Raw genomic sequence first — 13,018 nt, 5'->3', positions numbered from 1 at the left:
CACAAATGCATTAATTACGACTACTGTGTCCAGCGGAGGGCTGTGAAGATGATCAGTGGACTGAACCATCCCTCCTATGAGGAAAGGCTTAGGGAGCTGGGCCTGTTTAGCTTGGAGAAGGGGATCTTATCAATGCATACAAATACCTTAAGGGCGGATGTCAAGAGGATGGGGCCAGATTCTTTTCAGTGGTGCCCAGCGATAGGACAAGGGTTAATGTACACAAACTGGAACACAGGAAGTTCCATCTGAATATGAGAAAGAACTTCCTTACTGTGAGGGTGACAGAGCACTGAAACAGGCTGCCCAGAGAGGCCATGGATTCTTCTTCTTTGGAGATACCAAAAACCTGCCTGAACAGCCTGTGCAACCTGCTGTAGGTGAACCACCACCATCCAAGGGGGTGATCTCAAGAGGCCCTTTCCAATCCCAACCATTCTGTCATTAAAAGAACTTAGAAATGTAACAGCCTTCTGGCACATTTGCCAATTTATTTCCCTGATAGAAGAATGTAATTTCATTCTTGCTGCTACCTTTCTTTAACTGAGAGATCAACTTACGTGAATGCTTGGACTCCCACTAGGAATTTATTTTATTCTTGAAGAACTTAGTAGGAAAAACTATTGAGTCTTTCCTAAAGATATTTAAAATTACATGCTTGACTAGATCTTTCCTTCTAATATAACACTCTTATTCTTAACTCATTGTTAAATTGAATTAAGTACAAACTAAGAGTGTAATAATATCAGTTATCAGAAAACTTGAAAAAGCAAATGCTTTGGCATTTTAACTTTTCTGGAAATAATGGTCCTTGTTTTCCTGCTTGAACTTGTATAAGATAGACAGTTTTCTCTACAAGGCTGGAATGTACTATTCTAAACCAATTTTTTATTATTATTATGGGCATGGAGAAAATAAGCTCCAAATGAGCTAAATTGGGTCAGATGCTATGATATTTTTTGTCTACAGAATTAGGTATGACAGTTGTGGAAAACTCAGAAAATATTTCTCTTTTACTTGCTACAGTCATGACAGTATGTGCACGTATGAGAATAGGCATCCTCTTTAAATGTGTCTCTACTTACAGGATTGATTTCTGCTTATACACATTAAATGGCAAAACCAGAATTAAAAAAGAATCAATTTTTTTTTTTATGTTTTTTCACACAAATTCTTTCTATTATAAATTTTTCCTATGCTCCTCTCCACTGAACCACAGTTGTCTTACCTCACTGGAAATGTAAAGATTATATTTAGCCTGACAGGGCTCAGGGTTGAAAGTTGTACTTTAAGACAGAAAAAGACAAACTCTACCAGCTTATCTAGACCTGTAGTGAAAGATGTATCCAAAGCATTCAATTCATGATTCCTATCAGGGAATTAAGTTTATTTGTTCTTATGGTGAAATCTTATTATTTTTCTGTCACCATAATTTTTGCATGCCCCGGATGAAAAACTCACAATAAAAAAGTGAGATACTGAACCACAGAACACTTGCTGTTGTGACTGATAAAGATGTACATTGCAGCTGGGGCAAGACTTAAAACCACCTCTGCTTTTGCACAAGTATTTTAATTTGTTGCTAAGATTCGAACAAGGTAGCAGTGACAGGGTCGATTGCGGTGGTCCTCTGGTAGCAATGTCTTGTGTCTGCTGGTGATACATCTTCTGCAGTTATTAAATTGCATTATTCACATTTTTTCCAAGCAGGGCTTCATAGCACCTGGAGTGTGTGAAACAATTCTGTATAGGTGCTGCTTGTTGCTTTGCTGATAACAGTACATTTTTTCAGAAAACCAGAAATATAATCCTCTGTTCTGAAAATTGTAGCCTCAACCAAAATGCATGCATTGCAAATGTTTTTGCTGGCAGAAGTAGGCAAACTGAGGCCATGAAAGGTGGTTTGGTGCCAGACCCAGTGTTAGAAACTGCACGTTAGCAAAAGTGTTTTCATTTTCTGAATATTTTTATTGTTCATCTGTAAGTTTCTGTGATAATGACATTGTCAATGCAACACTTTCTGTGCAGTCAGAAACTGAGAACTCTAACTTGAGGGTTCTGGATACTAAAATGTAATGATAAGCAAAATTTATTTTTCATTCCCTAATAATGCAAATTTAAGATTAATTGTAAAATAAGATTTCCTAAGGTGAGAAAGTGATAAACTGCTTTTTTAACAGTTTTAAAATTAGTTTCATTCTTTTTGTAATGAAACAGGTGCTCTGCTATGCAGGATGGCTGTGCACCAAGGTGAAGAAGGTGTGATTGCAGTGTTTCAGCTGAAGGGCAGTACTGAAGAGCACAACATGGCAACCTCTTTAGCTGCTTCAGTATGATCTGAAAATCATTTAGAAGAAACTAAAACTGAGGCAGTGTGGCTTAAATTTTATTTTTCCCTAAGAGGCAAATTGTTAATTTCAAAAACTTGGGACCAGTTCTTTTAGACTATAACTTTATTTACTTTATTTGGGCTGCGCAGGGGATAAGTTTGTCCCACTACTGTGAGATCTGTGTCCTGAATTGCAAAATACCTCCTGGGACCTGTAATAACCTTGTTTATATTTGAAACTGCAGTTACTGCTAGAAGATTAAGTAATTTCATCCTTGGTAGCAAGTGTTTACACTGCCAATTAGAAGAATTTTTAACTAAGGGATTATTTTCTTCTGATTGCATAATTTCTCTTTTGTTATTCATTAGTGCAGATATTTACTTCTCGTTTTTCTATTTCAGTTGTCCCATATGTCTGATGGAATAAAAATTGTCTAATATTTGCTTTCTGAAATATTTTTGTTCTGTTCAGCTGAAACACCAACACAGATGTTATTTTCTCTCTAATTAGCATATGTTTATATTTCTGTTAAATTAAGTAACTGCAATAGTGCATATTTAAATATCATACAGCAAGTGTTAATGGCAAACTGGTTTGTCCTCTGAATGTTACCTTAGGCTGCAATAGTTGCAAATTACCTGAGATTATGTTCTAAATCCAGTCCAAGTTCAACTCAATCTTTAAGTATGTTCAAATGAAAGGTAGTTCTGATTCTTTTTGCTTAAATAGTTGACTGCTGTCTGTGTGGATGTCCAGAAGATACAGTTTGATGATCCCTGGCAGGCAGGGGAAAAGACGATGACTTTGTTGCAATTTTATAAATTCTCCTTTCTTAGGTGCCAGTAAATCATTTCAGAGATTTTTTTTTTCCCCAAAATGGTTTATCATTTTCCACAGTTCTTGTCCACCTGAAGAAGACTACCAGGCATATTCTTTATCCCATGGATGTCAGGTGAATTTGGAATAAACCTGCTTTTCTGGGCCTTACACTGATGCACAGGACTTAAGGAACAAACTCATCCAAACTCTTTTTTTGCAGTTCCTTAGTGGTGCTAAAGAGCCTTCTGAATATTTTTGGTCTCTTCCTTCCTTTTTACTATATTGTGGCTTCTCAGTGGAGTAGCCAAGACAAAGAGAAGTGGTAACTTGTTATGAAGTAGGAATGTAGAGGGATGGAATCAAAAAAGCTTTGACATGAACTTTGCTCCAGCTATTCTTGCCAGCCAAGGATTTTATGTGGTACACCACAGCCTCTGTGAAGGCACACAATGTACTCTCGGAAGCAGTTCAACCTAGAAGTTGGGCAATGTTAACATGTTTATAATAGCTAAAACCTGGTGGGAATGCCTTTTGGCTTTTGAATACTGCATGCACCTTTTAAAAAATGTATGATGTTCTGAAATTGAGGTATACTTAAAATTAAGTAAAAGGAACTGTGCAGAGAGTCTGGCGAGATACACAAATAAAAATGAAGAAAGGGTTGAGATGTGGTCATGGCATAGCTCCCGTTGACATCACTGTGTCACTTTAGTAACTGTGCTCTTTCCCTTCCTCCACAGTGGTCCTCCACCATGCCTGTGTCCTCTGAGAGTTCTTAGAAGTGAGGTGCTCTCCTCTTAATACCCTTGGTGATAACAACATGAATAGAAATATACAAAAGCATGGTCCTCTTTCTATTGGAATGGGAGAGGAAGAAAAAAATCTGTTACTTTGTAGTTGGGAAAACATTCTTTTCAGGCATAATTCTAAGAATCTATCATAAACATAAAAGCCACATGCACTTTCAGTTAATGCTCATGAAAGCCAATTTAAAAAAAAAAATACAGTAACCACATTGTTTGATATTAAGTATGTTTTACATTGATTCAATATGTTGATCTATTTCACCATCTTTGTGCTTGCCACAGCTGGCTGGAGTCCCACTCTGCAGCCAAATAGGATATGCAGTCTTCTTGGGATTGGTACAGAAACTGTGCAGACATCTGCCCAGCCATCATTAACTCTCTTAGGAAAGGAAGCTGCTTTCAGCATGGGTGTTTTGTGCTTGACATTAGGAGTATTCCTGTTTATTCACCCATTTATGATTTTAAGTATCTGACTGCAAGTAGCAGGAAACATATGTGAATAAAACTGTGTGCATCACTAGGGGATTCTGAGCCTGTTTCTGGTTACTTTTAATGCTTCTGAGAAAATTTCTGAACTTGCATGTTTCCCCCCAAATGGGTATGTCCTGTAAGTTCCACAGGTTCATCCCCTTTCAAAGCAGTGGAGGACTGTTTCCAGTGACACTTTTCAGAAATGACTGGTGAAAGATATTAAGTGTGTTGCAGCTTCTTACTATGCCTATGTGTAAAGCTGTAGATTCTTCTGAAGAATCAGATGGAAGAAGGTTTGTGAGGAGGCATGTGGCAGAGCACTAACTTGAGTTGGCTCTCTTGTCTGGAGTCAAGTCTGCAGCAGAATCTAGGTAGTTCTATTTTTGTCTGCTCTGTGGTATTTTTTCCTCTGGTCTCATGGTGAGAACTCTCCTTCTGTGATTTCAGCTATTACACATATGTGCATGATTCTCCATTTTCATAAATATAGTCAGATGAGAGACTTTGGTCCCATTTTAAGAAGCTTAAACAGTTTGCAATTCTGCAGCTGGCAGTTACCATCATTCAGCTAGAACTTACTGTCATAAATGCCATAACTTGCAGCTCTGAATGCTCCTATTCTGTTTCAGTGCCAAGTGAAACAGATTAGGGAATCTTGAGTTGGTTTAATCTAATCTTTTTAATCTTTCTGTGGGTTATATTTATCTTCTTTACACTAGTGTGGACCACTAGATGCATTCATGCAGTCAGAGTGAGAATCTCAGCAGAGGGACAGTGTCTTGTCTAACAGCTTTTGACTGAACTACAATTGAGATTTTATTTCTACTTATTCCTTTTCTTTTTCCTTTGCAACCCTTGGCAACCTCACTGGCATTCTGAGCTCCCAGGTATGCAGGCACATCCTTGCAGGAAGGATGAGAACTTCTGTGTGTTGGTCTGCATCAACATTAGCATTTTAGACCTGATATAAAATTTACTTTTGCAGGGAATCTCCATAGTGCAGTTGAATACAGGACCTGGATTCTCTTAAGATAAGACTGAAGTGGAGGATGTTCTCCAGCAACACACCTAATTCATGCTGTTTGCTAATTCCTTCCATGGGACCAGGTTAGGCCTGGACAGAAATACCAGCTCCTGAACTGATTTTACAGGGCACAGCAGGGTGTTAGCAACACCTGATTCACTTCATAAATCCATTGTCATCATTTTGCGCAGCTTGCTATTGCAGACATCCTGCAATAGGACACTTACATAGTTAATTTTATCTCCAACCAAATTCTGATTCTACCTGGGTCGTCTTTAATAACTCCAGTGAAATGGGGTCAGCAAGTATTACCAAGGCTGTGCCCAAACTCCATTTGACAGTTACAGGATGTTTCTTACAAGCACCGGGAATGACCTTTTCCTATAGAAAGGTTGGAAAAACTGATGTTAGTTAAAGGATGCATCAGCATGTGTGACATAACTCTAGGGATACAATCCTACCTCTGGTTATTTTTAGTAAGACAGGTAAGGATTTTGCAAATATATGTAAAATGAAACATATATCATTAAATTGGGCTCAGAATTAATTCTCTGAAGTGGATTGAAGTTGTACTTTCCTATAAAGGAATATGGAGAGTATTTTAGCAGCTTTGCCAAGTTATCTTTTCTTTGTTTATAACCCTTAAATGTGTACATCTGTGTTATGTCTTAATATTATATTTATTTACTGCAGGGTGTTGGGAAAAACAAGGTTGTTGACAGATTCCTTCACCTTCTAAACAGGCCCAGAGAGTATTTACAGCTGCATAGGTAAGAATGTGTTAGATTTTCATCTTTTGTGGTTTTAGTCTAATTTCTAATGTTTTAAAACTCTTGTTTCTGAAGTGTAATGTATTCTTACTGTTTGAACAAAGACCCTGTTATGGTAAGTGGCACAAAGACCACAGGAATGTGTGTGGCAGAGGTAATAAGCTGACAGGTTGAGGAGGGGGTGGGTACAAGAACATAATGCAGTCACATTGTTTAATGTAAGAGGAAGTAAAAGTTAGAGCATACTGATGTTAACTTGGTTCAAGAAGTGAGTAATATATTTTGCTGTCATTTCTGGAGAAATTTCCCTACGCATGAGGTATTGTGTGAGGGAAAAATTCAAAGGTGCTTGTTTGAATATATCATTCATTAGAAAAAAAAAATTTACATAATAAAGGCTTTTTGAATTTTTTTCCTTTAGCACTTGTGCTAAGCGCATGTATTTCTTTCTCACCCATAAACATTTGGATTAGAAAATTACATCAAGCTAAAAAATGGACTTCAAGACAGTAAACCAATTGAAAACAATTCAAAAGATGAAATAATTATCTGACTGCTTTTTATGACATGAGCTTGAAGCCAATAAATTGAAATAAAGACTAAATATGTCTAGAAGACTCATTTTTGATTGAACTGCATCCTATTTCAGCTTCATTTTTAGTCTTTACCTCTCTGTCTTCAACTTCCTAGCTTCATCACTCTCTCTTCTTTCATTATCACTGTTTTTTAAATAGTGCTAATAAAAACATTGATCTTTGGTATTTTGCCTTTTAACAACAGTCTCTGTAACACTTTCACTTTCCCACCCATTTGTCTTCAAATGTCTTGTACTTGTATTCCCGATGCTTGGATAGCTCCATCTCACTGCTTTTCTACTGCTCTTTTCCTTTATGCTTCCTCTTCTAGACTTCCATCACTTCTTTGTGGACCTCTTACTTTCAGTTTTGTGGTAACTTTCCTGCTGTCTGCTCTACTTGGAGCTGCCACCCACTCCTTATAGATAAAATACACTGACATTTTTTTACAAATCCCAATTATTTCAAAAAGTATTGCAGTATTTCTTTCTTTCTGTGTGTTCTCCAGTGAGATGTGATCAGGCAGAACAGTGCTTTAATATGAATTCAGATAGCTCATGAGAACATTATATATACACAATGTTTGGATTGATGATGGGGCTGTAGGATGTATTAGTTTCAGCATGCCAGTTGATGCATCACTAGGAAAAAAGATGTGCTTTTATTGTCTTGTCAATACAACCTTCTATAGTCTCTGTAAAACATTATTTATGATTGTAGTGTTTTAAGGATAGATTGAACTAGAAAATGAAGCAGAAAATGGTGGGCATTCTTACAAAAATAACTTGTGAATACAGAAATTTCAGAAATCTATTTCCTGGGTAGCATTTTGAAATTCTTTGTGAAGAACTCAGTCTATATAATACTTTGCTTAACTTTACAGGGCTTTTAAACAAGGATTACAATATTGTTAGTGCAGACTTCTGGATTGCAAAACAAAATAAGAACAAGTTTACAGAAAAAACCCAAACAGTTCACTAGTAAGCTGTTACATACTTTGTGGGGAAAAATTCAGTCAGTAGCTTATGGCATAGAAGTATTTTATTAAAAAATATGCTGGAATGTGCACTTTGATAGCCCTATGTGTTTCTGCAGATTTCCTAGCTAGTACCTTTAAGCATGCCAAGGAAAGTATTTCTAAATATAATACTTTCAATGGTGCTCATATACCTGAATTACAGATACTGAGAAACTGAGCATGCATTGTAGTTGATTACCTTGTAAGGGAAAGAGAGATTTTTAATGCTTTCTTCATGAAAAATGTGGAGGTGATTCCCTGTAAGATGAAGGTGGACATTCTCTGCCATTTGAGAGAAATATGTCTGACAGATGGCACTGCATTAGTCCTTGAATTTTGGGTTACAGACTCTCTAGTTTCACTTCAACTAGTCTCTCTGGAAATGAGTGTACACTTGTCAGCTCCATATTCTGAGACTCTTGAGTTTCAAAGAGGTGGTGAATCAATCAGAAAATGACTGACATTACAAGTTCCTGAATTTGTCCATACCAACTGTCACTTCATGCAGTTAGCTCTAGAATGAGTAATAGGCGCATATGTATGGTAATGCCAATATGGAATGGGTGTTGCAACTGAATAATGTCTGTTGTGGAGAAGAGAGATATATCCTTAGCTATAAATATTCTTATTGGTGGCCATAATGAACTTGTAGCCAGAGAAGAAGCTGCAACAGTGGAAAGAGAGAAGAGTTTTAAAATTAATATACTGAAGATCTTTAATTAAATGTAATGTTATGTAATAAATAAAAGTAGCAAATATAGACAAAAATAACTAGACTGAATTTCAGAAGCATTCTGATTTATGAATCTAATTGCCATTTTTTGAAAAATGTTTCTTTAAATGCTATTTAAATGCCAGAATCATGAAGATATTCCACATTTACTTTCAATAGCTTGCAAATAAGAGAGAAATACCCTGTTGTGTAGAATACCTCATCTCTTTTGACTAAAAACAGGAATATAAGAGAACTAAAAATGCTGTTAAACCTGTTTTGATTTTAGTTGTTGATTGTTTGGTTAGGGTAATTTTTTTGTTGGTTTGAGGGGTTTATTTGCTATCTTGAAACAGTGTAAGGAATTCTACTGATCTAACTCTACATATGTTCAATGACATTCAAGGAGGGAGTGTTTATCTTAGCAATGAGCTATTACCAGGAGTAATTTTAGAATCTCCCATTTTATGTCTTATACGTAAAGATGATGAGAGGAGATAAAAGACAGAAAAAATAGTGTGTTTTTCCTTAAACTTCCTTTCTGACATCTGTATTTACTTGCTGTGCAACCGATTCACATGGGAAGAGTCAGCCTGACCTGAAGGTTTCAATTTCTTATGAAGGTTATAAATCCTTTTCCTTAACTTTTCTTACAACGCCTCATGGAAAAATTTAATTTTCTTGAAATTTGTAAGACTTATAAATCATTTTAGTACCATAAAGCAGAAAATTTTAATGGAAAGAAGCTATGATTAGATTCAATAATGACAGAAATTAAGAAAAATGTTTGCTGAAAAATTAGTCAAAAAAATTGGCTGCTTCCTCTTGAATACTTTCTAATATTTGGAGCTGATCAGGAGTTGACCAGCTCCCTCACTGCATTAATTGCGGGGAAATAACTCTTTCTGGAAAAGTTAATAGGCATAGGCTCAGCACAGCCTCTCAGACTACACTTACAAAGCATTTTACTACTTTTCTGTGTTAAGGAAGAACTTTCATTTGCCAGAAGTCCCCTGTCACTCCTTTCGTATAAGAGTAAGTTCCAGCAGAGAAATCCTAAATTTTATTTACCCTCCTGGGATGGTTGTCTCCATTCTGTCCACCCAGGACGCTGTCTACATGTTACAGAGTAAACAGCAGCTTTACCTTATCTAATATTAAACTTCAGGGTTTTACTGCTTTCACCTTGAGCATGCATTCCTCATGCTTCTAGAAAGGTAAAAATATATGAGACCTGTGCAGTCACAAGCCAATGAGAGGTCTTTATAGAAATTCAATATGTACTGGTTTTGCAGCCAGTAACTAAGAAACTGGCTGTAAGAAACTTTGATGTTCTCCAAGTACATGTAACACAAGTATTTATGTTGCTTCTAAATTAGTGAACTCTGGAAAGCCTCATCGATTTCTGAACCTTTCTGTTTCTACTTTTACTATCTCTCACATGAATCATGCTGAAAGAATTTGCTAGTGGTTCTACACAAAATCTGAAGTTAAATTTGGTATTTCATTGAAACAGGGAAAAGATTTTAATGGAAACTCATAATCATACAATCATAGAATATCCTGAGTTGGAAGGGACCCAAGAGGATCACTGAAGGCCAGCTCCTGACTTTGCACAGAACCACCTCAAATCACACCATGTGCCTGAGAGTATTGTCCAAACGTTTCTTGAAGTCTTTCAGGCTTGGTGCTGTGACCAACTTCCTTGGGGAGCCTGTTGCAATGCCCAACTACCCTGTGGCTGAATAACCTTTTCCTAATATCCAGCCTAAACCTCCCCTGACACAGCTTCATGCCATTCCCTCAGGTCCTGTCACTGGTCACCAGAAAGACAAGATCAGTACCTGTCCCTCTGCTTCTTCTCATGAGGATATCTTCTTATTTTTTACTATATATTTGGTGATTGTTATTATTATTATTGTTGTTGTTATTATGATATCTTGGGGTTTTATTTCCCTCATGATAATATCTTGCTTTCAATTACAAAGTCCCTTAAACCAAGAAGATTCCACAGAAAGAAGAAAAAAAAGTAAAACTTTAGGGAACATGCAGACAAGAACATGTGCCCTGTTAAGACTATAAAATCCTTCTTAGCACTGATGAGAGTAATAGATAAATATAAAACTGTGAGCTCCCAGCTCTCCTGCGTAAAAATGTCAGAAGAAAGTATCATGGACTTTGAACTGTTGTCTCCTTTGATGTGATCAAAGAAAAAAAAGATTACTTTTACTTCTCTTATCATCAAATTAGTAACAAGTTGCATACAGAGAATGATTTTACTGGAGTAAAATGTTCTTTATCTGTCATTTAAACATTGAAGTTTGCATGTATTTGGAATTAAGTCATATTCTCAATCTGGTTTTTATATTTCAATTAGAATGATTTCTTCTCCTTGTAGTTACTATTGTGTAAACTGTGTTACAGAACTACAGCATTTATCCTTTTGTGTTCAGTGATCGATTTATTGCTCCAGTTTTGGGATTTTGAGGGGGTTTGTTTTGTTTGGTTGGTTGTTGTTGTTTTTTATTTGTTTTGGGGAGTTTTGGTTAGTTTTGGTTTTTTTGGTTGTGAAGAGACATCTGATAGAAAGTTTGCTAAAAGCTTAGGTTCTGACTAGGAAAATGTAAAATTCAGATACTCACTTTTTATGGTAGTTTATAGTGATGTAAATGATGTGGTAGGTTTTACATGCTAAAGGCATGTGTATTAATATATATGCATCAAGTTTTTGGAGTCATATGGTGTTATCTGATCTTAACTTTCATCAAAATACACTGTTAAACTTTAATACAAGAGGGTAAAAAAAAAAGAAAAAAGTATTTACATGTAATTAATTCTGAAATACAAATTTAGGCAACTAAAAAGAACTGGAAAAATGCTATGGAGAACACATAACGTCAACTCAAGACCTGTGTAAAGCTGCCACCTCTCTATTCTGCTGGATTTGGATTTGTTGTAAGTCATGTAGCCAAAGAGAGCAAGGTGCCTCTGAAATTGTCATCTGCCATCATGAGTTGTGTTCCTAATTGCTCTGATAGCAAAGCCTCCCTCTCTTGATAGTCCCTGTACAAAAAATGAGTTGCAGAAAGAACATCTGTGGTCCAAGCAACACATTTGCTAGGTTTGGGAAGGCGCAATGTTAATTTTTCCTTGTCAATGCCTTTTCTTTAAAGTCTGGTATATATTACACTCCTTAATTTTTTTGAGATATTCAAAAGCTATCTGGGCACAGTCCCGAGCACCTTGCCTCTAGGTGGCCCTGCTTTAGCAGAAGGGTTGAACTAGGTGACATCCAGAGATGCCTTCCAACCTCAGCCACTCTAATTCTGGGATTTAGCAACGATTTCTGCAAGATAGCAGCTTGATGACCCTACCTAGCTCTAGGGTTAAGAAGTTAAAATGAGTTTGTCTTATCTTCATAACATTACATAATCCAGCGGTGGTCGTTCCACGTGGGGAGTCCATTTGCACTGTCCTTAGCTGAAACTCAAATGTGCCAGTATGGAACAGTAGTTAAAGTTGAGGGAATTAAGAAACAGCTTCAAATTCAACATCATTTTCAGAACAGTTTCTGTGATGAGATTGTTTGATAGCTTCTAGATAATTTATTTATTTTTATGAAAATGTGTATAAATAATGTGGTTGTTCAGCAGAAGTTTCTCAGATGTCTTCTGGCTTCATGCTATATTGGCCACAGATGAGCTGTAGGAAATGTAAACTTTGGAGCCCACCATCTCATCTGCAGACAGTTCATCACAGGCATTCCTCTACACAATTGAAAACGTCCAGGAATGAAAAATACCACTCCTTTTCCGTTGCAATGGGAACTTCGTTACTCTTAGCTAGTGGGAGAACTGATCCCTCCTCTGAGCTACTACAGATGTGGCCACTGAAATCATGATAAGTAAAACGAGTCAACTTCAACTCTAATGCTTTCAATATGTAGATCTGCATAACAACATTGCGGTGGCTTACAGAAATAGAAGGCTTCGATGAGTAATCTGCAGTGTAATCTACATCAATAATTTATTGATGGCTTATGAATGGATTTTCTGCTGCTCAGAGCTTCAATGAATCTGTAGAAGACATGAATTGATTAGTTCTGTTCCAGTGTTCTCTTTCTGTATATCAAGGAAATAATCTCTTACGAAATTAGTTTAACATCAAAAAAGATAAACTAAAACAAGAATCTTCATAAAGTCATATGACAAAAAGGGGAATGTTTTTCAGTGTATGAGGGTTGTTCTGTGTAAGGTCAAAAAAGTTAAAACTGCTTATAAATATGATTTGATGCCTCTTCATAAAAATAGAGAATGTAGGAAGTTTTCTTCTTTAGTTTTAAATATAACAAGTTTTGCCCATAAATTAACCGTGTTAAGTCTTAGTTCTCCATGTGATATCTTTTCTTACAAGTCGAGATAACTTGTTTTTCACTTTTCTAGGCAGTGACATATATGCCAAAGCAATTTGGCTTTCTTGTAAATTTGATTTTT

At 36.4% G+C, this 13,018-nt stretch overlaps 1 protein-coding gene across 1 annotated transcript in view; it reads left to right on the top strand.

Annotated features, from left to right (window-relative positions):
• The window catches only part of VWA8 (von Willebrand factor A domain containing 8), a 179,620-nt gene that overhangs the window by 79,588 nt on the left and 87,014 nt on the right, over positions 1 to 13,018 (top strand). Inside the window, exon 21 of the mRNA XM_050333094.1 lies at positions 6,144 to 6,220. Coding sequence (XP_050189051.1) covers positions 6,144 to 6,220 — 77 coding nt within the window. The remainder of the gene's footprint in view (positions 1 to 6,143; positions 6,221 to 13,018) is intronic.

Source organism: Myiozetetes cayanensis, unplaced genomic scaffold, assembly GCF_022539395.1.
Source record: "Myiozetetes cayanensis isolate MyiCay16 unplaced genomic scaffold, myiCay2020 scf5-8, whole genome shotgun sequence".
In the NCBI taxonomy this organism is placed as follows: Eukaryota; Metazoa; Chordata; class Aves; order Passeriformes; family Tyrannidae; genus Myiozetetes; species Myiozetetes cayanensis.
Note: the sequence above shows the minus strand (reverse complement) of the source record. Positions and strands in the feature narration are given on the sequence as shown.